The sequence below is a fragment of the Trichechus manatus genome, unplaced genomic scaffold (assembly GCF_000243295.1).
Source record: "Trichechus manatus latirostris isolate Lorelei unplaced genomic scaffold, TriManLat1.0 scaffold00151, whole genome shotgun sequence".
NCBI lineage: Eukaryota > Metazoa > Chordata > Mammalia > Sirenia > Trichechidae > Trichechus > Trichechus manatus.
The window spans coordinates 2,691,102-2,713,469 of NW_004444087.1; the positions used below are offsets into that span (position 1 = coordinate 2,691,102).

Here is a 22,368-nt window from a genome sequence, read left to right on the forward strand (position 1 = left end):
GGGTGGAGTCTTACCTCACTGGGTGACCCTGAGGAGGAGGTACAGAAGGACCCAGGCACACAGGTAACGAGTGCACCTCTGTCTTCAGTTGGGGCGGCTTCCTGGATGGAATGGGCCTGGGACAGATGGGAGGGAGGCAGCTGGAGAAGGACCTTGTGTGCAGGGTAACTGGGGGCACCTGAGCCGCTACCTGGGGCTCGAGTGACTTCCGTCCTTGGGTGTCCTCTCGTCTGAGCCCCAAGACAGGTCCTCACCCTCAGGGTTGTCCTCCCCAGGGAGGTGGGGTACTGGGGTAGATGGTTGCTGTGTATGAGGCCTCCCCTGGTGGACCGGTCACCTTCCCTGCCCCAGCCTCTGACACATGCCCACTGCCTGCTGCTGGGGAGCCCCCAGCCACAGGCACCACTCCAGCTGCTCCTGCCACTGCCTCCCCTATGCCTGTCCGTGTGTGAGCAGGAGGACGGTGCACACGCACACCTCTCTCCCACCTCTGGCTGAGCCAGGACTGGGCCCCTGCCCTTCCAGAAGAGCAACGTTGCTGCTCCCTGCCCCCTGGACCTGGCAGCTCCCCGTTGCACATGTAAGCACATTGGATCCTCACAGTGACTGTACTAGGAAAACCATGTTTCTGTCTCCACGTTCTACATGGGGAAACTGAGGCACAGAGAGTGACAGTCAGCAGGTCAAGGCCGCGTTCTAGAACCAGGCTGCAAGCAGCATTGGGTCCTGGGCACTGTGACTTCCTGGCAGGCAGGCAGTGCCTCTCAGGGGGGGTGGGGTGGGGTGGAGGGGCATGGAGTTCTAGCAGCAGGCAGCTCTCAGGCTCCTAGGGTGAGGCCAGTGCTGCAAACAGGGTGGGGGCTACATTCTAGGTGTTTCACCACCATTCTCCTGTGGGCCCTCACTTTCTTGTGGGACCCTCTCTCCTGTGACAACCCTGGGGGGTGGGAGGATGGTCACCCCACTTTACTGAGAAGGAAACCACCCTGACAGCAGCAGAACCTGGCCAACCCCGAAACTCACCGAGGCCTTCTGCCCACCTCAAACGCCCAGGAGTACAGAGAGGGGAATTTTTTCTTTTAGTTACTAAGGTAGTATGTGTGTGTGGTCAAAACAAAAGCAGACAGGCCCAGCCAAAGCTACGGAGGAAGACACAATTGAAGTATAAGTGCCTTCTCCGCCCTCCTGCTTGCCAGCCAGGATTTGCCCTGAAACCTTCTGGAAGCACCCCGTCCTCGGGCTTGCTTCCGGGGTGCTGTGTGTCTTGGTGTGATCCGGCCCTGGCACTGCCCGGGTCAACACTGTTACACCCCAGTGCTCCTGGCTCAGATGGCCACAGCCGGTCCTCTCTGGGGGCTGACCCTGGCGGCCAGTTAATTGCAGACCTGCCCTGGCCCCCCGCCCCACCCCCCTCCACCTCACCTTTTGTTTCATGCCTCTCCTCCCAGCATGCCCAGTATTTTCCCGCCATATCTGACCAGGGGGCTGGGCCTGAAGCTGGAGTGCCAGCCCAGAGCAGGGAAGGAGGGCTTCCTAGCACAGGCCACAAAAGGCGTGCCCCAGGGAGAGGGGAGGGGAGTGGGGAGCCAGGGCCTGCAGAGCCGGGGTGGGGATGAGGTAGGAAGCCCCTAGAGGCTTGTAAGTCGGGGGTGCAGGGTCTGAATGAGGGTTTTAAGGCCCCTGGGGCTGTGCTGGGCCAGGCTGCTCTTCGTGGGGAGGGGCTGCTGTGGAGTTGGGGTGGGGGTCTCCCAGATGGACACCTAGGCCCTGGCATTCTAAGGAAATGCTTTTAGAAATCATTTCTAGGCAGCACAGGCCCGCTGCCCTCACAGGGAGAGGGTCCACTGTCCCCACAGGGAGGGAGGGGTCTGCTGCCCCCACAGGTGGCACCTGTACTGCCTCTGACCAGCAGAGTCCTCCATTCACCCCTGTATGGTCAGCACCTCAGGTTCCTGCCAGGCTAAGCCTGTGAAGGCAGGCATGGAGAGTCCACAAATGTTGCTTTTACCGGCTCCCTAATGTTTGTTGATGACCTACTCTGTGCCAAGTGGAGCCAGGCTAGTGGTGGCGGGGCAGCACTGGGATACGAGGTCGGGTCTGGCCCAGGTCCACCCTCGGCTCCTGAGTCCCGCCAGAAGACACCTCACGCGGCCTGGCCTGATCCCCTGGGTGGCCTTGGGCAGGCCCCTCCTCTGCCTAGGCCTTGGGGTTACCCTTTGGGACTTGGGCACCCTGGGCCCTTGGGGGAGCCTGGGGGAGCCCCCTCCACCTGGGGAGCATGGGTGTCAGGGGCCCCAGGTCAGGTCCCTCCTGCCGGGTGCAGAGGGTGGTGATGAGCCTGGACTGCTGGTGGCAGGCAGCAGTTGCGGGCTGAGGCAGTGTCGAAGTGGAGCCTTGGCTGTGCTGAGGGCCCCCACACTGTGCCCTGCATGGGAGCAGAGGCCCAGCCTCCAAACAGCACCTCAGCCCCCCACCACACTCCGGGGCACCTGCTGTGTCTCTGGACCTTGGCAGTTTGGCCCCCTGCCCACGCTGGCTAGGGGTGTAGGCCCTGGTCAGGGCTAATGGTCTGGGCAGGAGAGGACTCCTTGGAGGGCAGGGAGCGCCCTCCTCCTGCTGCCTGGCAACCATCTCCTGGGAGACAGCCCACTGGGCTCCTGGCTGCTGATGGCGGCTGAGCCGTGGTCCCACGGGGAGGGGGGAGGTTAGGCAAGGGGGTGGGGCTGGGCCTTCTGTCTCTAGGCTCAGAGCCAGGGACAGCCATGACTGCTGGGGCTCAGACGTGGGAAGGGGTGTTCAGGGCCAGTGGAGGCCCAGGAGAGGGGCATCTTGGTGTCACACGCCAGCCTTGATGGCCTCTGTGGTTGATGTCCTCCTGATGGGGCGCCACTGTGGGCGCATGGGCAGGTCTGCAGGGTGTCAGTGGCCGCACCCCATCCTTGCCAGCAGGAGGGTGCTGAGGTTCCGAGGGGCCCCCATGGGGGCAAGGCCACGTGATGGGAAGGGGCGGTGTTGGAACTCAGAGTGCAGAATGGAGGAGCGGGTCTCCCCCCACCTGCCCTCCTCCTCTGAAGCTGTGAGATGGGGGTGGAAGCTCTTTGCATGGCCAACTGTAGGGTGCAGTGCTGGGGCAGCAGACGCTGGGGCCGTTTCTGGCCCCCTCCCGCCCTGGGGGCTGAGCCTGCAGGGGGTGCCCTTTGGGGGACGCTGACCTCACAGGAGGAAGGGCACTGCGACTCCCTTCCTGTCTGGTCTTCTGGGTCCCAAGGCGGGGGGGGGGGCCACCCTGACAGAGCGGTGTTGTGTTGGTGCAGGTGCACGGCCTTCATGGTGGAGTCCCAGGGACAGCCCAGGGGAGACTGGTGGGGGCCAGCCTCCCCTTTATCTGATGCAGTGGGATTCCACCATGAGATGCCCCCAGTCCTGAAGGCAGCTCTTCAGAGAGCACCAGGCAGGAGGGGCCAGGAATGGGGTGCCCTGCTTGGGAGGGAACAGCCCCCCCCGCCCCAGACGTGCATGTATGCCTGGCCACACCCCTGCAGCAGCCACCCACTGTCACTATTCACAAGGGGGTCCAGAGGGATTCAGCCCACCGCAGGCTCCCCATTTTCTCAGCAGTCCCTAAACCCTCAGCACTTCAAATTGGCCCCCCTTGCCTGGCTTGGCCCAGCCAGAGTCTACCAGGAGGGGTGATGAGGACACAGGGTGGCCCAGTGGGCTGGAGGGGCGGGGCCTCAGGCTGATAGCCACTCCCAGGGCTCTGCTGCCTGAAGGACTTTCCTGGGAATCTGAACCCACCTCTAGTGGGGAGGAGACAGCATTGCCCCCTTTTCACAAACAAGAAACTGAGGCTGTAGGAGATCAAGGGGCATCCTTGGCCACGTGATCCGTCAGTGACGGGCCTGGGGTCCGAATGTTCCCCTCCAGGCGATGACGGCCATCGCTCTTGGGGGTGCTGGGCTCTCTTGGGCCCATTTCCCAGGCCCATCCCCGTCCTACAAAGGAGGCCGAAGAGGGCCCCCCATGCCTTGATATCAAGGTCCTGGTGTCATGCTGGGTTGAGGCTGGTGAACCTGGTTGCCAGGTCTGGGGCCAAGTACCGGGTGGCTTCAGGCGAGTCACTTAGGTGTTGGGGACCTCTGTTCCTGCCCTGGAGATCCGGGGCAGGCAACCTCCTGGGGTGGGGGCGTTTGCCGGGCAGCGTGGAGACTTTCTGGGACTGCAGTGCACAGATGCCCCCTGCTCCAACCCCGCTCCTCACCCTGCAGGCGCTGCTGCTGCTGGGGGCGGCTGCGCTGGCCTGCCTCGCCCTAGACCTCCTCTTCCTGCTCTTCTACTCCTTCTGGCTCTGCTGCCGGCGGCGCAAGAGCGATGAACACCTGGACGCTGACTGCTGCTGCACGGCCTGGTGCGTCATCATCGCCACGCTCGTGTGCAGGTAAGCGCGGGGCTGGGGTGGGGCCTGGAGGGATGCCGCCAAAGGGAGGGGTGGGGCCTCTCCCACGCTGACTCCTGTAACCTCTGCCCACGTAGCCTGCTGCCAGCGGGTATCCCCCAGACTTCTGCCCGCCCCTCCAGATCCCTATCACTCCCCTCCCCCCAACAGTTCTGGCAGGCAGGCCCAGGAAACTCTGAGGCTCCGAGGTCACGGAGTCTGGCTGGCGGGAGCAGGCAGTGCCCGAGCCCGGGTCATATAGCGAGTCAAGCCAGGGCCGCTAACCCTGCTCCTCTAGCTAGCCGGTGGCCCCTTGGCTAGGCTGGCCTCCCCAGGGCTCCTACAGGTCTCCCACCTCAACTGCGGCCTTCAGGGGCCCCCAGGCGGATGGACCAGGTGCAGGGCTGTGCACTCATCCAGCGTTCCCTCACCTGGCCCCCTTCTCCCAGCGCCGGCATCGCTGTGGGGTTCTACGGCAATGGGGAGACCAGTGATGGCATCCACCGGGCCACCTACTCATTGCGCCATGCCAACCGCACAGTGGTCGGGGTCCAGGACCGTGTGAGTGGGGGCACCCTTCCTGTTCCTGGGTCCCCGAGTGTGCCCAGGCAAGGGGTGGATGGGGTCTGCTGGGTGGGGGCAAGGAACTGTGTAGGAGCGGGGGAGCTGCTGGGGTGCAGGAGGGCGTGTGCAGGGACAGGCGAGGGGGTAAGGGCACCTAGGGGCAGGGGACATTTGCAGGGACAGGTGAGGGGGTGAGGGCACCTGCTAGGGACGGGGGCGTGTGCAGGGACAGGTGACAGGGTGAGGGCACCTGCTGGGGGGCAGGAGGGTGTGTGCAGGGACAGGTGAGGTGGTGGGGGTACCTGCTGGGAGACGGGGGCATTTGCAGGGACAGATGAGGGGATGGGGGGACCTTCTGGGGAGGGCAGCAAGTGTGTGCTGGGACAGGTGAGGGGTGGGTGACACTTGCCCCACCTGTCCCCTCACCTGCCTGCACCCTCGCAGGTGTGGGACACAGCAGCGGCCCTGAACCGCACAGCAGAGCCCAGCCTGCAGACCCTGGAACGGCAGCTCGCAGGGCGGCCGGAGCCTCTGCGGGCGGTGCAGCGGCTGCAGGGCCTGCTTGGGACACTGCTGGGCTACACAGCCACCATCCCCTTCTGGAGAAACCCAGCCGTGTCACTGGAGGGGCTGGCCGAGCTGGTAGACCTCTACGACTGGTACAGGTGAGGTGGCCACCCTGCCCCCTGCCCTGCCCTGTCCTACCTGCCCCACCCTGCCCCCGCTGCACCCCAGGTTATAGTCACCTTTGTAGACCAGCTGGTCCCCAGCACCTAGTACCTGAGAGCTTATGGGTTGGGAGGGCCCAGGGCAGCAGAGGGGTCCCATATTCAGATGTATATTCCAAGAACAGACCCCACCCCCACATTATAGAACTGCCTGCTGGTGTCTCTTCTGGCCCCAGCTTGTCTGCCCTGGCCCTGCCCCAGTCCCTGGCCCTTGTTCCCTTGACCCAGCCCATATCACCTGGGCCCCACCCATGTCCCCCAGGTTTTGCTCACACCCGTGGTGTCCCCACAGGTGGCTGGGGTACCTGGGCCTACTTCTGCTGGATGTCATCATTTGTCTCCTGGTGCTGGTGGGGCTTATCCGAAGCTCCAAGGGTACCCTGGTTGGGTGAGTCTTGGGGATGAGATGCTCCCCTGTGTCAGGCCCCAGCCACAGGGTCTGCAGTAGGACTCAGGTCAGACCCTGGCTGCTGGTCTGCCCCATGTGGGGCTTCCTGTGGACAAGGCCCTGCTCTGAGACCCCCCCGCCCACTGCCCCACCATGTCCTTGGCAGATAGCCCTGTGGCCAGGGTCTCAGGCACATGGGCCCAGCCAGTCCTTGTTTTCCACGCCTGCTCCTCCCCGAGACCACCGAGGGCATGGGGACAGAGGGAGATGTGGGGCACCTGGGAGACCACGTCTAGCCCTGGCTCTGCCACCCTCGCCACCCTCCCAGCTGGCAGCCTTGGGCAGGTGGCCTGTTACCTCACCCGTTTCCTCTTCTGTAAGGTGCAGAGAGTGGCAGCTCGCCTGTCGGGGGCGGGACACGGTGTGGGCATTGCTCCTCACTGCACATTTGAACCATCACATCCTGGCCCTACCTGGGCCGGGTACTGGGCGAGAAGGGTAGACAGGAGCATGCCCTTGCCCTCGTGGCATTCCCAGATGGTAGACAGGACAAATACAAAGAGTGTCCGTGGGGTTGGGAGGCTGTGATCTCCGGAAAGGGCCAGGGAAGAAAGGGTAGGTGGGTGCTCTGCAGGGTGCCTGTCCTGCCCAGAGAGCTTCTGTAGGAGGGGCGGGTGGGAAAGTGGACACAGGAAGAAGGGCGTGTAGCCACACATCCCCAAGGTGGGAGTGTGGAGGAGGGGGCATAGGGGCAGCAGGAAGCCTGTGTGCCAGAGAGGCAGCACCTGGTCAGGCAGGTACTGGGGGGAGGGGCCAAGTGGGGCAGGGCCTGATCTGCCTGAGGCCCACTCTGTGGAATAGACTTAGGGGCCCGAGCAAATGCTGGGTGACCAACTGTCTGCTGAGAAGGGACTTGGGCATCGGGGCTGGGGACATCAGAGGCTGTGTGGCTTTGAGCTCGCTGAGCCCCAGCTCCAGCCCTAGTTGGGAGGGTCATTGCCCTGAGCCCTGCCAAGGCCAGACCCCAGATATCCCCTGGGCCCCGTCCTGCAGCCCGCAGTGGCACATCCCTGGCCTGGGGTGCTGACCACTCTCTCTGCCCCAAGGGTCTGCCTGCTGGGGGTGCTGGCCCTCGTCATCAGCTGGGCCGCCCTGGGCTTAGAGCTGGCCGTGTCTGTGGTGAGTGGCAGAGGACTAGTCATGTGCTGGGCACAGGGGAGGGGCGGAGGGAGCCCTATTCTTCTTCCTTCCCATTTTCCCCTGGGACACAGCTGTCCCAAGAGGGGTGGGGACACTCAGCAAGTCACTATCCCCTCAGATCATCTCTCTCCCTTCCTGAGCTGATAGTAGCCCCCCTGGAGTGTTGGGTTCTCCCTGAGAGCTGATGGGTGGGAGGATGGCTTCCCCTAGAGGCCTCTCTCTGTCACCCCATCTTCCACACCTGGCCCCCCAGGGTTCCAGTGACTTCTGCGTGGACCCCGACACCTTTGTGACCAAGATGGTGGAGGAACATTCGGTGCTCAGTGGGGGTGAGTGTGGGCTGTGGCAGGACTGGGGAGCAGGCGGAAGGAGGCCGAGGCATCCTGTTCTCAGGCGGCCCCGGGAGGTGGGGGCAGCCCCAGGACGGAAAGCCAGTGGGTGAGCTTGTCAAGCTGGGCTTATAGAGAGTCCAGGAGGTGGAACCCAGACCCAGGGTAGCTGTGCAGGGCTCCAGGCTCACGGAAGGGAGCAGAGAGCCGGGTGGACGCTGAGCAGGGCTGCTGTGGGGAGGGCTGGGCTGCCCCTACCTTCCGTTTCTGTGCTGTGGTGCAGAGCTGGGTCTGCAGGTGGGCACGGGGTCCGCCCTGAGAAGGGAGGCCCCTGGAACTCCCAGGCTCGATGTCCTGTTAAAAGGAAGGGTCCTGCAGCCCACAGAGGCCCACCTGCAGCCCACAGAGCAGTGGGCTAGTAATTGAGGGGTGTGAGGTGGTCAGGGTCTCCAGGTTCTCTAAGAGAAGCTGGGAAGTGGGAATGGTAAATAAATGCCTCCTGCTTTAAATGCTGGTATCCGAATTTTAAAAATGTTTTAACGGGGGTGAGACAGACAGCACACCTGTGTCCTGGGCTCCTAGGAAGAAACCTCGGGACTGTGACCTTGCCTCCTTGGGGCAACACTCGGGCTAAGTGTTGTGTTCTTCCCAAGTGACTCTGCTCGGAGGGGGTGGGTGCATTGGCTGAGGTGGGTTCTGACACCACCCCACCCCCTGCCATCTGCTGCCCCAGAGCCGGAGAGTGCAGGCTTGGCCCCCAGGAGTGGGTCATAGGCAGCTCAGAGACACAGCTCAGTGAAAGAGGGGTTGGCCATGCCTTCCCCTCCCCCGTGCACACACACAGGCACACTCATGCACACATGCAAACATACGCGCACACACACACACGTGCACACCCTCATATGCAGACCCACCCCACAGGCGGTCACGCTCGCTCAGCCACCCTCGCCTCTCTCCGCAGACATCCTGCAGTACTACCTGGCCTGCTCACCCCGTGCCGCCAACCCCTTCCAGCAGGTGAGGCTCGGGGGCTGCTCCTGCCCTGTCACAGTGCTTCTCCCCTGCCCCCAAGAGGCCAGGGTCCAGGGGAGGAGGGCATAGAGCCTGAAGCACCTTACTTATGTGTGTGAGAGGCTGAGCCGGCCCTGCCCTCCCAGCCAGCCAGCCACAGCCCACTGGGCCTGCAACTCACACCTCAGACCCCGGGAGCCATTGCAGGGGCAGCTGGGCAGAACTGTGTTGATGTCAACTGCCTGCTTAGGGTGGCCTACTGATGGTTCCCACATCCCTGGGGCCTTTCATCCTTGGATTGCCCTTGGCAGATCTGTCCAGCAGGTGTGGGCAGTGCTTCGGGATCCTTGGCACCTGTTGCAGGGGTGGGGTGGGGGTCCCTGAGGCCAGCTCTGCGGAGTAACTGTCTGGACTGGTGTGTTGGTGGTAGAATCAGAAGGCATCAGGCAGGACCAGCTGGGGACACCATTTCACCCACTGCCTGTCGTTCCACCATTACTGCATCACTCTTGGGGTCCCAAAGACTGTTACCTGCTTTAGAGATGTTGTAGTTTCAGGACAGGGTGTGGCAGCCTGGGACAGTGAATGAGGTATCCTGTAGGCTGGCTGCCAGGTGCCACAGGGCAGTGTGCCCAGGGCCGCCTCTGCTCCTGGGACGGCCAGCCCACCCTGGCAGCCTCATTGCAACATCACCTGGATGCCCTGTGGGCTGGCCAGATCCCCTGGGCTGCCATCCTTGGCCTGCCCTGTGTTTGTCAAGTCCCTGGGAGTGAGGGGATCAGGTGGCCCCTGCCCCGACCCCACCCCATCACCGCCCTCTGTGTGAGCAGAAGCTGTCGGGCAGCCACAAGGCGCTGGTAGAGATGCAGGACACGGTGGCTGAGCTCTTGAAGACGGTCCCGCGGGAGTCCCCGGCCACCAAGGTGAGGCACTGTGGGTGGGGGTGTGCGGGGCCCCTCGTAGGGTTCAGGTGCCCCTCCTCCGCACACAGAGGAGTGCAGGACGCATAGCGGAGGCGATTTAGACAAGGGGCGCTCTTCCCTTCATCTTCCGGTCCTTTCTGCCTGCAGACCTCCTTTCTCCTCCCCTTCCTCCCCTTTCCTTCCTTTCTCATGGAGACTTTTGGTAGGTTTTTAAAAAGAATTTTGTTTTTTATATTTTTAAAGCAACACAAAACTGTGTATAAAAAACAGGGTAAATGGCAACAAATCAAGGACAAAATCCCCACCTGGCTCAGAGATTCCTGCCGGTGCTGCACCCCCTGGAGGCGTCCTGGGAAGGCGTGGGCATCATTGCTTTTTCCCTGTGGGGCGAGGCCTGAGCATTTCCGTACTGAGATGTTTTCTTACTCGAAGCTGCTTGTATTTCTTATTTTTGGTACAGTGAGGGCATCCGGTTGATTTTTTGCTGTTAAGCGGGTAGGTAGGCTATATTATCCTGAAATTCATTTCAGGAGCCCAGAAGGGCCTTAAAAAAATGTGTTAGATAGGGCTGGATCTGATGGGGGTGAAAAGAGCTGATTTAGAGGAACCGCTGTCCACAATTAGGGTGTCCTCATAGTCAGTTTTCCATGTGTAAGGTATAAACAGATGTTTTTGTATGCACAGACAGACACAGACACGGACACACACGAAAGACATAAGCACAGTCAGACACGTAGACAGACATACAGACTGGCAGAGACACATATACACAGACAGACACACAGATACACACGGGCACACACAGACACACGGACGCACGTAGACACAGACACACACAAACATACACACAGATGCATACACATGGGCACACAGACATACAGACAAACCCACACACACAGATGCATGTACACAGACACACAGGGACATGCACAGACACAGTCACAGACACACACAGATGCACACACACACACTGCAGGACTGGACTCACTCTACTCACTGTGTCATATGTTGCTTTTCATGGGTCATGAGGGTTTTCCCTCGTCTTGAAATGCTCCCTAAAGTGTGGTTTCTAAGAAGAAGCCTGGTCTCTATCACTGGACACGTGTGCTGTGGGCTGTTGCTCCCACGACCATTGGAGGGAACCTGTCTTCCCGTGGCTGAGACCCCCTGGACCCCATACTTGCAGGCCCCGCCCCCCATCATTCCCTGAGCAGCCCGTGACGTTCTGTGTTTCCAGGGCCCGTGCCGAGGTTGGCGGTCAGTCTTGATGGCGGGTTGCAGGGTGGAGGAGACCTGGGGGCTCCCAGGAGGGGTGTGGCTGGCTCGGGCCCCTCCAGGGTGGTGCTGACCTTGCGTGGTGCCTGCCACCAGGACCCCCTGCTACGTGTCCAGGAGGTGCTGAATGGCACAGAGGTGAACCTGCAGCACCTCACGGCCCTGGTGGACTGCCGCAGCCTGCACCTGGTGAGCCAGCCCTCGGAGTGGACCCTGTGTGGTGGGGGCGCTGAGGGCCAAGGGAGCAGCTGGAGGGGGGTGTGTGTGAGCCATTTGGAGGGAGGGGTCCACCACCGGCTCATGTTCCTGTCCCGTCTCGCTGCCCCATACCCGCTGGCACAGGACTACGTGCAGGCCCTGACCGGCTTCTGCTACGACGGCGTCGAGGGCCTCATCTACCTGGCCCTCTTCTCCTTCGTCACGGCGCTCATGTTCAGCTCAATCGTCTGCAGCGTCCCACACACCTGGCAGCCCAAGAGGTGAGGCCCAGGCGAGACAGACGTGCCCTCCTGGACACCCCACACCCAGGTCGCCAAGGCAAGGGGCAGGAGCACCCTCACCTGTGTACGCTCTAGACCTCTCTGGCAGCTTGGAAACAGGCAGGCCAAGAGGAGCAACCCCGTTTTGCAGACGAAAGACTGAGCCCAGAGGAGCTCTCAGCCCAGGGGATACCGAGTCCAGAGCAGGCAGGGAGAGGGCCAGGGTCTCCGCCTCCCAGGGTTGGCCCTGTGCCCATGTCCCAAGGGCTGGCTCCCTGCCCTTCCATGGCTCTGACCAGCTGGACTTAGGATGTCTCTCCCAACCACCCCTCCCAGGCAGGTATCACCCACCTCAGGGTGCAAGTATGCAGACCTGTAGGAATTCAGCTTCTGTAGGGGGTGGTCCATGTGGTCAAGGCCTTCAGCTGAGTGACCAGGATGGGAGCTAGCTTTCAGGGAGCCCCTTTGTCCATGTCTTTCAAGTCGGGGGCCTAGCAGCCCCTGCCTCAATGTCCCCAGCCAGTGCTAGATTGAGTGGTGTATGGAGGTGCCAGGAACTCTGAGTAGCTCAGAAAATGGGGCCACAGTAGTTGCAATCAACCCCCTCCACATGGCTCTGACCAACCTCTGCCCTCTGGGGAAGTGGAAGGTTCTGGCCAGGCCCCCTCCCTAGCTTGGGGCCCCCCAGCACATCCTGCAGACCCACTCACTTTCCTTCCCACTTGGGCTGTGGCTGCTTCTTGGTGGCCCAGCTTGGATAGCAAGTAGCTCAGCTCAGACTTCTTCCCTCTGTCTGAATTTCTGCTCTGTTGTGATGGTGGTGGTGATGTTCCCGATGGTGGTAGTGATGGCAGTGGTGGAGGTGGTGGTGATGATGGTAGTGGTGGTGATAGTGTTGAGGATGGTGATGGCAGAGATGGTGGTAGTGGTGGTGGTGGTGGTGATGGTGGCAGAAGTGGTAATGATGGTGGTTGTGGTAGTGGAGATGAAAGTGGTGGTGATGGTGGTGACAGTGTTGATGATGGTGATGACAGGTGGTAGTGGAGGTGATGGTAATGATGGTAGAAGTGGTGATGGTGTTGGTGGTGGTGGCAGTAGTGGTGGTGGTGGTGGTGATGGTGATGGTTGTGATGATGGTGGTCATATTGGCAGTAGTAATGGTGTCGGTGATGGCGATAAAGATGGCAGGTGTAGGGTAGTCTTAAGAGCACAGCCCTGGAACCAGATGACCTGTATTTAAATCCTGGCTCACCCTCACTGTGTGATGTGGGCAAGTCATTTAACCCCTCCGGGCCTCAGTTTCCCAAACTCTTAAATGAGGTTGTAAGAGTAGACCCCTCCCAAGGTCGAGCGAGCACCAAGGAGCCCCTCAGTGTAAAGGCTCAGACCTAAGGGTAGCTGTTAGTCCCGGTGGGATGGAGAAGTGGGGCAATGAGCCAGGCCTGGCTGAGCTGTGCCGTCACCACCAGGTATCTGGGACCAGGTGGGCGTAGGTGAGTCTCAGGTGTCGAGGAGCCTGGCTCCCATGGCTGCCCTGGCCCCCGCTGTAGCCCCAAGCCGGAGTGAGGGCGGGAAGCCAGAGGGCATCAGAGCGAGGAGCCTGGGCTCGTGCTTCCCAGGGTGCAGACAGGGCCGACCTGCAGAGCCAGGAGGGGGAGCCCAAGCCCTAGGTGAGACCCTGTGCAGGTTCTACATTCACGTGAGCCCCCGGGGCCCGCAGCATCCGGGCCTCATCTCACATTGCAGAGAAGGGAGCTGAAGCATAGAGAGACAAAGGGACCAGCCCACTGTCCCCCAGCGGTGCGTGGCAGAGCCAGGTTGGGGCCTAGATGTGCCTGCGCCTGAGCTAATGCCCAGGGTGCCTAGGGGCTGGCCGCCTCGTGCCTGACCTGCCCAGGGTCTAAGCCTGTGCCGGTTCCCTCCTGCAGAGGCCCCGATGAGGACGGGGAGGAGGAGGCGGCCCCTGGGCCACGGCAGGCCCCCGACAGCCTGTACCGTGTGCACATGCCCAGCCTGTATAGCTGCGGGAGCAGCTACGGCAGCGAGACCAGCATCCCAGCCACGGCCCACACCGTCAGCAATGCGCCAGTCACCGAGTACATGTGAGGGCTGCGGGGCGGGTGGGGGCACGCGGCATGCTTGGGGTACCACAAGGGTCCAGCAGACATCAGGGCCTTGCCTAGGGGTCCAGCTCCAGCCCTGGGCCGGGCAGGAGAACAGGGGCTCAGAAATGGCAGGAGCAAGGCTGGTGGGGGTCACAGGGCAGGGAGGGGCAGTTGGAGGAGAGGTTGCGCCCCCAGGGACTGTGGGTGCAGCTGGGCAGCCCAGGGAAGCTGTAGGGGTTTGTCGGGGCTGGGTCGGGGGCCAAAGGTCTGGCAGTTAATGCCCCCAGTTCCCATGTAAGCCTCTTGGGTAGCGGGGGCGTTAAGGGGGGCACGAGGTCAGACTGGGACTCCATGTCTAGGGCAGCAGGAAGCTGTGGCCAGGGCCTGATGTGTGGCAGGTGGGGAGGCAGGAGGAGCTGGGTGGAGGCGGGCAGCTCTGAGCCTTTGTCACTGTCCCGGGATTCTTCGGGCGCCCCAGGCCCTTTTCGTGAGGAGCACACAGAGTGGTGGCAAAGAGGCACATTGAGGAAACCCTGTGGTGCGCCCGCCCCTGATGACGTCACTGTTGGGGGCGGGGGTACCTGTCAGTGCTGGGCCAAGCCGGGACCGCTGAGGCCGTTTGGGGTCACTCAGCCCTTCCTTTCCCCCACTCCTCAGGAGCCAGAATGCCAACTTCCAGAATCCCCGCTGTGAGAACACACCCCTCATCGGGCGCGAGTCCCCACCGCCCTCAGTAAGTCTTAGGGAAGGGAGGGTAGGGTAAGGGTGCTGCAGCCTTGGAGTGGGGGCCACCCCACGCCTCCTCCCAGGTGGCTCAGTGGGGGCTTCGTGGCCCACATGACCCTCTGTCCTCAGGGCTCTTGGGGGGCCTGGGCTGGGCTCACTGGCTCCTCCCAGAGGCTCGGGGTTTGCCTTGGGCCGGCTGCCTTGCAGTCAGGGGGCTCTGTCTCCTCAAGACTTGCTCTTATAGCTCAACTCAGGCAGTGCTGCTGGCCAGAAGGGGGCTCAGGGGTCTCTAGGATAGTCCCTGATGTCTCTCTTCCCATGCCTCTGTACCAACCGGCGTGGCCCCTCAAGTTCCAGGAGGCTGCCATGCTTTCCTCATCTTTCCTGGTTCCTTCCCTGACACCACTCAGGTCCTGGCTCACAGCTGGCTCGCCTGGGCCTGGCACCCATCTGCCTTCTGAGGGGGATACGCAGGTGAAACACACACGAGGGGCACAGGGTGCCGTGGGGCCAAAGAAGAGGAGTTTGCGGAGAGGCTGGGGGCTGGCAGGCCCCCCCAGGAGGGCGGCCTGTGAGGACAGGCCAGAAGTCAAAGGCCGTCCTGCTTCAGACCCGCCAGGGCTGCTGGCAGCCACCTTGCCGCAGGTGCTCCTCATCCTGGTCACCACCCAGACCCCGAGGCCTGCCGGCCCCACCCTGCGTGCTGGCGTTGAGGCACCCTCTGTCTCTCTCTCTCCCCACCCTGGGCCCTCCTAGTGCTACCTGGCTGCCCTGGACTCTGGCAGCCACGCGGGCTGGCAGTTAAAGCCCACGGACAGTGCCCGAACGCTGTGGTAACCGTGCCGCCCTCAGTGACAGGTACCAACGCCCCTGGGCCGGTCTGCCCCGCACAGCCTGCTGCTGCACTGCGCACCGCAGCCCCCTCCTCACCCTGGCTGCGAGGGGCCGTACTGGCCTCATACCCTGCCCGATGGGGCCCAGCAGGCTATGCTCAGGCCCACAGCTGTGTGGCTCCTGCACTCGGCCCGCAAGGCTCCCAGGGCTGGTCCTAGGCTCAGAGCTTCCCAGCCAGGCTGTAGCCCCCTCCCACAGACCCTGGCCCCACAGCCCAGCCTCTGGACTGTTTGCCACCAACTGCAGGCGACCCCAACACCCCAACAGTGTGTGCCCATTCTGTGCTGTCAGCCCCAGCAAGGAAGCCACCAACCCAGATCCTGTGAGTGCCTGAACCCCACACCTGGGCTCGGGGCACAGAGAGTGCAGGTGCACCTGGGGACCTGGGGTCTACAAGCCAGTGGGCCTGGCCTCCAAGGCACAGCCCTTGCATGCCAACTCATGCAGACGAGTGTGTGTAGACAGGTGTGTATGGACAGGTGAGTGCAAACAGATGCATGCAGACAGGTGTGTGGACAGGTGCATGCTGACAGGCGCATGTGGACAGGTGTGTATGTGTGGTCAGGTGTGTGCAGACAGGTGCATTTGGACATTGTGTATGGACAAGCGTGTGTGGACAGATGCACGCAGACAGGTGTGTAGACTTGTGCGTGTGGACAGGTGTATTGACCTGGGCACAGGCTTCTCCCAGCTGTCCCCCACAGCTGATGCTCGGACTGCGGCTGCATTTCGCCACCCACCCCACCTCCCGCACAGATGACCTGGTCTCCCTGCAGCCTGCCTGCCACCGTCCCGCCCCCTTCGCGGCTGCCCTTGGGCTGCTTGCAACCTTCTCCCCCTACTGGGCTCCGGGAAGGCTCTCGGTGACCAAGCCTTCTCCCTCTGCGTCTGGGGACTAGGGAACCTGCTTGGGTCCCTGGGGGAGCTGCAGGGTTAAGAGTCCATCCCTGGGGCCCACCTGGGATAGGTGAGCTTTAAGCCTGGGTCCTGGGGTCCACCTGCAGGGCTCTCACCAGCTGGTGACCTGGCCAGAGTCCTGGCCTTTTGTACCCCCTGGATGGGCATGTGAGGCCCTCAGCATGTCTCCCTCACGTGCACACACTGACACACATGTACTTGTGCATGCATACTCACACTGATCATGCGGACTTGCTCACATGCACACACACAAGTTCACATGCACACATCCACTCACTCACTTGTACGCATGTGCAGACACTCAAATGCACCAGCTCACACCCACACCTAACTAGATGCTTCCACACACATATAAACGTGCACACACTTGCACACTCAATGCACACACATACTTGCACACTCACTTGTGTATGTATGCAGCAAGTTTGATGAGGGTGGCCCAGGGACTGGCTGTCTGGGGGGAGGGTGGCAGGCAGGGGCTCTCCACCTCCCAAGCCGCCCCAGGGAGGAGCTGGTCCACCACCCATGTGGGCAGGCAGCATCACCACGGCCCAAGGGGCCTGCTGGGGCTTTCAGGGGCCTTCTTCCGGAGTGGTGACAGGCAGACGGGCAGGGTGCTGCGTGGCTCAGGGGAGGGGTCCCTCAGGTGGGCCCCTCACTCTGTAGGGGTGAGCTGTGGGCATGCCAGGGCCTGAGGGGGTGTCTGGCCCTTTCTGGACACCAGCCTGGCCCCCCGCTTTGCATGACCGTTCCATCAGCTTCTCTCGGGCTCCTCAGCCCAGGCCTGGGCCACTGCACTGCAGGCTGCCTGGGTGTAGGGTCGCTGGGACACCTCAGAGCTCCAGCCCTTGGGGGTGACTGGCTCTGCCAGTGCTGGAGGGAGGGGGCTCATCAGGAAAGGAAATGGGGTGCCCTCTTGCCCTGAGCCTGGTGGAGTCTGGGCCCCAAGGTTGCACCACCCTCCCCAGGCCAATCCTCTTGGGGTCCAGGCCCTGGGCCAGCTGCCCCTGAGCCATAGCCCCCCATCTGTACTGCTGTATCCTGTCTCCCAGGGGACCGAGGACCACAGCAAGGAGACCGCCGGCAGTGCCTGGCTCTGCCCACGGGCCCTGCTGACCCTGCTGACCCTGCCCCCTCTCTCCCTCAGTACACCTCCAGCATGAGAGCTAAATACCTCGCCACGAGCCAGCCGCGCCCAGACTCCAGCAGCAGTGGGCACTAGACTGTGCCGCCAGCACAGCCCCCACGTGCCAACCCCCTTGTGCCAGCGCCATGCAGCTGCTCCCCTGAGGGCCGCCGCTGGACCCCTGCACACCGTTCCAGCCCAGAGCCCCCACCTTCCTTCCCACAGGGTGCAGAAGCCGGGCTGCCTGCAGGACTCAGCTGTACCACTCCTCAGCCCCGTACCTGGCATGTGTGACTTTGCCACTGCCATCTGCCCTGTCACCTGGCCTGTCACCCGGCCTAACCTGCCCCTACACCCTTTGCAATGGCTGTGAGCCAGCTCTGTGCTGGACTCCATCCCTGGCACGCCCTCTTTGCACCCACCCGCCTGGCCACCGCACTCGCTCTCCTATGCTCGCTGGACCCCCCAGACCTGTCCTGCCTCCAGCCACACGCCCCCTCTCAGCCTCTCCTGGCCCCCTCGATGTCTCTGGAATCCTTTTCTAATCACAGGCTCCCACGAGCCCTCTGCTCCAGGCTTCTGCTCACCACTGTAGGGGCGATAGGGGGGCAGGCAAGACCACGCCTGCTTCTCTGCCCTCCCACACCGAGGAGACTCCCCCATGCTGTCCCCAGCTGGCAGGTGGCAATGGACACAGTGGTCATGGATGCCATCACCCCCCCGTGCCTGGCTCTCCTGGGCATCCCTGTCACTCATTCCTTCTCTCTCACTCCAGTGTCCATGTGGACCACAGGCTCCCTGCCGCCTGCCAGCCTTCTCCAGGGTGGCCCTGCTTCCCCCTCTCCTTCAGTAGCTCCCTGTGGACTCGGCCTGACCATGCTCGGTCCCCTGTCCCCACCTGTGCTACCCGGGCCGCAGCCCGGCTGTTCTTGGTGCCAAATCCCCCCTCCCCCTCAGCCGAGCCTTGTGGCCTCGTGGGTTTGTTCTTTGCACTAACCACGTTTGTCATTTCTAGGCGGGCGGCTGTCTGGCCGTGGGAAGGGGCTGCCCTGTCCCCCATTCTTGGTTCCATTTCCACCCAGGACCAGTGGATGTGGTGCGCCCAGGAGCCCTCCTCGGTGCGGCACTGAGTTGGCTGTGAATGTACCCCCAGCCTGGCCGCCCCTCCTGGTGATGTTGTTAGGTGCTGTCGAGTCCGTTCCGACTCATAGTGACCCTGTGTATAACAGAACGAAACACTTTCAGGTCCTGCGCCATCTTCACAATCGTTGCTATGTTTGAGCCCATTGTTGCAGCTACTGTGTCAGTCCATCTCGTTGAGGGTCTTCCTCTTTTTCGCTGACCCTCTACTTTACCAAGCATGACGTCCTTCTCCAGGGACTGGTCCCTCCTGATAATATGTCCAGAGTACATGAGACGAAGTCTCGCCATCCTCGCTTCTAAGGTGCATTCTGGTTGTACTTCTTCCAAGACAGATTTGTTCATTCTTCTGGCAGTCCATGGAATATTCAACATTATTCGCCAACACCACAGTTGAAAGGCATCCATTCTTCAGTCTTCCTTAGTCACTGTCCCGCTTTCGCACGCATATGAGGCGATTGAAAATACCATGGCTTGGGTCAGGTGCACCTTAGTCCTCAAGGTGACTTCTGTGCTTTTTAACACTTTAAAGAGGTCCTTTGCAGTACTAACCACTAACCTCATTCCCAGCACAGCGGGTGCCGGGCTGACCGGCCACCAGGCCAGGGGACCAGTGTCCTGGCTGGAGCAGAGGCCAGTAAAAGCCAGGGCAGAGACCTGCTTCCTCATGGGCACACTGGGAGGGCAGAGACCCTTCCCCAGGCAGGGGCCACCGCAGGAGGCCCAGGTCCTCAGAGATGGCGGCCGTTGGGCTGCAGGACTGAGCTGGGCCTCTGCCAGCCTCAGTCTCCCTACCTGTGAAGTGGGAACAAGCTTCCCGACGGTGCTTTTGGCTTTAGTGTATGATGTTTGCTGGGCTTCCCACGTCAGGATCAGCCCTGGCCCTGATGGCCCAAAACAGGGCGGGGGGCGGAGGGCCAATGCCGGCTGTGGTCTGTACGCCAAAACCGGGCAGCCAGGGGCAGGTCTGGGCCCGCAGGGAGGTGGCAGCCCGCCCTTCAGTTTACAGACACAGGCCTTCTGCCCAGAGCGGCACATGCTGCCTGTTCCAGAAATGACCAGCCTTGGGGCCTCCCTCTGCAGCTGAGCCTCCCCTTCCCTGTGATCCCCTTTCCTTGTGCTGGTGTCAGGGACCAAAAGAGGGAGTGGGGGGCCACATCTCCCCCCCTGCACAAGGCAGCTTCTGCCCCAGGTGGGGAGGGGCGTGGGTGGGCTCGGCGGTGCCCGAAATGGACCTGGGCCAGAGCCCTGCGTCTGAGCCCCCCAGGCATGGACACACTTGCTCTAGTGGACTCTCTGTTGGGCCCCACGGGGCATGGAAGCCATGCCACCACCACCTCCCAGGCCATCCTCCAGGCTGAACCCCACCAGGGAGCCAGGCACGGAGACCTTCGCCCGGCCCTGGCTGCCCACCGGCCGCAGGTTGGGGAGTTGAGGACACCCGGCCCCCTGCCTGGAAACATAAGCAGCTGTCTCACCCACACTGTACATAGAACATGGGGATTGTGCCCACAGCCCGGGTCCTGGGTGCCTTGGACCCTGATTGCCGCGTGCCTGCACGCCCGGTCTGTAACTCACCGACTTCCTTTTCTCACTGAGGTTGGAGAAGGAAAAGGGGAAAATCAGTGTGTTCAAACCTAAACCTCAGATGCAGAGGGGGAGTGGGTCGTTGTGTTCTTTTTGTTCTGTTTTTGGTGCCCCTGTCCTAACCACCCTGCCCTGGTGACCTCTCCACACCTGGGGACATTGGGTGGGGCACCACCTGCATCACCCCCACTTCCCTCCCTGCACTAGGGATGACCATGTAGGGGACCCCCTGTGTCCCTGATGAGTCAGGCGAGTGGAAGGTGGCCATGAGGCCCCCTCCACCCAGGCTCGGCTGGGGGCACAGGCGCTGATGGGGGCACCCTCTGTGGTACCCACCCCCATGGCCTCGTGTGGCCAGGTTTGTGGTGAAGGGGCCTGCTGGCCATTTCCCTTTCAACCCCCGCCCCCCCCCCCCATCTCACTATGCAACTCCAATCCCAGGCCCTGTCCCAGGACCTCCGGGCCCCTGGCCTTGCCTCAGGAGAGGACTGTGGGGGGCGGGCCCTGGCCCAGTTTGGGAGGGTGAGGGCCAGGGGCCTCTGTGTGAACGTTTCTTTGTTTTGTCATTTTAACCATAATGACTGTGTATGTACCACTTCATATTTGTTATATATAATATATATATATGATTTTGTTAAACTTTTGAGCCTCCTAGTTGGTTCCCCCTCCTGGCCCTGCATCTCACCCCGTTTCACCATCAAGCGGTAAACTGAGGCTTGACCATCTCTGCACCCACCCCTCCAGCCTCTGTCGGCCGCGGCTGTGTGGTCCGTTGCCGTTAACTGGTTTTTTCTTTTCTTTTTCTTTTTTTTAAACTGGGTTTGGGGTTTGATTTTTGTTTCTTTAGGGGCTGTTTTTCTTGGCAAATACTAAAACTCGTCACTGTGATTTCTGTGGTTTCTGTTCAGCTTGAGTTTAATGTTTTAAAATAAACAAATTTTGAAAAACAGGCCTCTTTTCCCAAGTTGTTTTGGCCTCTGCCCGAGAAGGGAGGCAGAGAGGCTGTTGGAGGTTTGTGGGGAGTCTGCCATTCTGCGGTTTGGAGCAGATGGCCACTTGCCTGCTAGCTACTTACACTCAGTGGCCTGTCAGTGTGCCCAGGGTCGAGAGCAGACTGGCCAGGAGTCCAGGGTGGCCGGTGTGGAGAGGGTGTCCCAGGAGGGGCTGGGCAGGCAGGAGAAACCAGCCAGCGGGAGCTTTTCATTAAAGAGCAGTGGTCGTCTGACGTTTTACAAGCACGATTTTGCAGTCTGGAAGGTGGGTTGAGGCCCTGAGTGCGCTGGGACCCTGTGAACAGGCGCCTTTGGGCCCCAGGCCTGGGATGAGGCGCCTGGCCAGGGCGGTGGCTGGAGGCAGGCAGGGACAGGTCTGCGCAGTGGTGGGTCCCTGGGATGGGTGTCCCAGTCCCCACTGTGGAAACTCCTCATCCTTGCAGACCCCCACCAAAGCAGGGTTCACGGTACCCTTGTGCAGCAGCTCCCTTTGCAACTGGCCTCCTTCCAGCAAGTTCCACAGCATCCACCTCCAAGGTGTGGGTGCAGAGTGGACGGGTGGGTGTGAGCAGGTTACAGGTGAGCCAAGAGAGTACACCAGAGCAGGAGGGGGCAAGGGAGTGAAGGCATGGGCAGGGAAGGGACCCTGGATTCGGCCATTGGGGTGGGGGGGCATGGGGATCAGAGGTCCCTGGGAGTGGGACTTGTGTCAGGATACTGGAGGGAGGGAGCTGGACAGCTGGGGTGGAGACAGGAGGGTGTGCATTAAGCTGAGGTGGGGGGTGGGTAGTGTTGGCCCATGAGAAGTTGAGTATGACCGCGGGGTAGGGACAAGACCTCTGGCGGAGAGGACAGGGTGGGGCACTCATCTGTGGACACTGAAGTCTCCAGGAATGAATTCAGGGGCTGTGCGGGAGAGGGGGGAGCTAGGGACCAAAGTCTCCACCAACAGAAGGGCTGTGGGTACCACAAACCTGTGGGCAGTAGGTGATTCAGCGCTGCAAGGGGGTCAGGAGGGAGGGAACAGAATGGGCCGGAAGGGGTCAAACCAAACCAAACCAAATCCATTACCGTCAATTCCGACTCATCTCGAACCTGCAGGACAGAGTAGAACTGCCCCACAGGGATCCCAAGGCTGTAATCTTTACATAAGTAGACTGCCACTTCTTTCTCCCGCAGAGCTGCAGGTGGGCTCCAACCAACGACCTCTCCGCAGCTGAGTGTTTAACCACCAGGGCTCCTTCTGGAAGGGGTAGTGAGAGGCATTTCCAGGGTGAGGGGTCTGTGAGATGCGCCAGCAGGGGCTCCAGGTTCCCGGAGGTGGCGAGTTTCTGCAGGAGCCACTTCAGGACCCCCAGGAGGGCTGTGAGCTTGAACGCCACGCCTCACCCCAGTTTCCAATGCAGCAGGCCTGGGGGGCCAGGAGTTTGCATTCCCAACAGGTTCCCAGGTGGCTGGCTGTTGATGGTCTGGGGACCAACAAGGATGCCGCTGTGTACAGCAGGCAGGAGAGCAGTCACTCAGAGACAAGTGGGGGGTGGACCATGA

The 22,368-nt window shown here is 61.6% G+C and overlaps 1 protein-coding gene across 1 annotated transcript; it reads left to right on the top strand.

The window, feature by feature from the left end:
- The first annotated feature begins 338 nt into the window (after nucleotides 1-338).
- TTYH3 (tweety family member 3) lies at nucleotides 339-17,524 on the top strand. The gene is made up of 14 exons (XM_023740238.1): nucleotides 339-580; nucleotides 4,269-4,438; nucleotides 4,885-4,996; nucleotides 5,444-5,664; nucleotides 6,020-6,115; nucleotides 7,222-7,294; nucleotides 7,569-7,644; nucleotides 8,606-8,661; nucleotides 9,486-9,578; nucleotides 10,950-11,042; nucleotides 11,196-11,332; nucleotides 13,261-13,434; nucleotides 14,095-14,170; nucleotides 17,123-17,524. The coding sequence occupies exons 1-14, from the start codon at nucleotides 362-364 to the stop codon at nucleotides 17,195-17,197; spliced, it is 1,671 nt and encodes a 556-aa protein (XP_023596006.1). The 5' UTR covers nucleotides 339-361; the 3' UTR covers nucleotides 17,198-17,524.
- The last annotated feature ends 4,844 nt before the right edge of the window (nucleotides 17,525-22,368 follow it).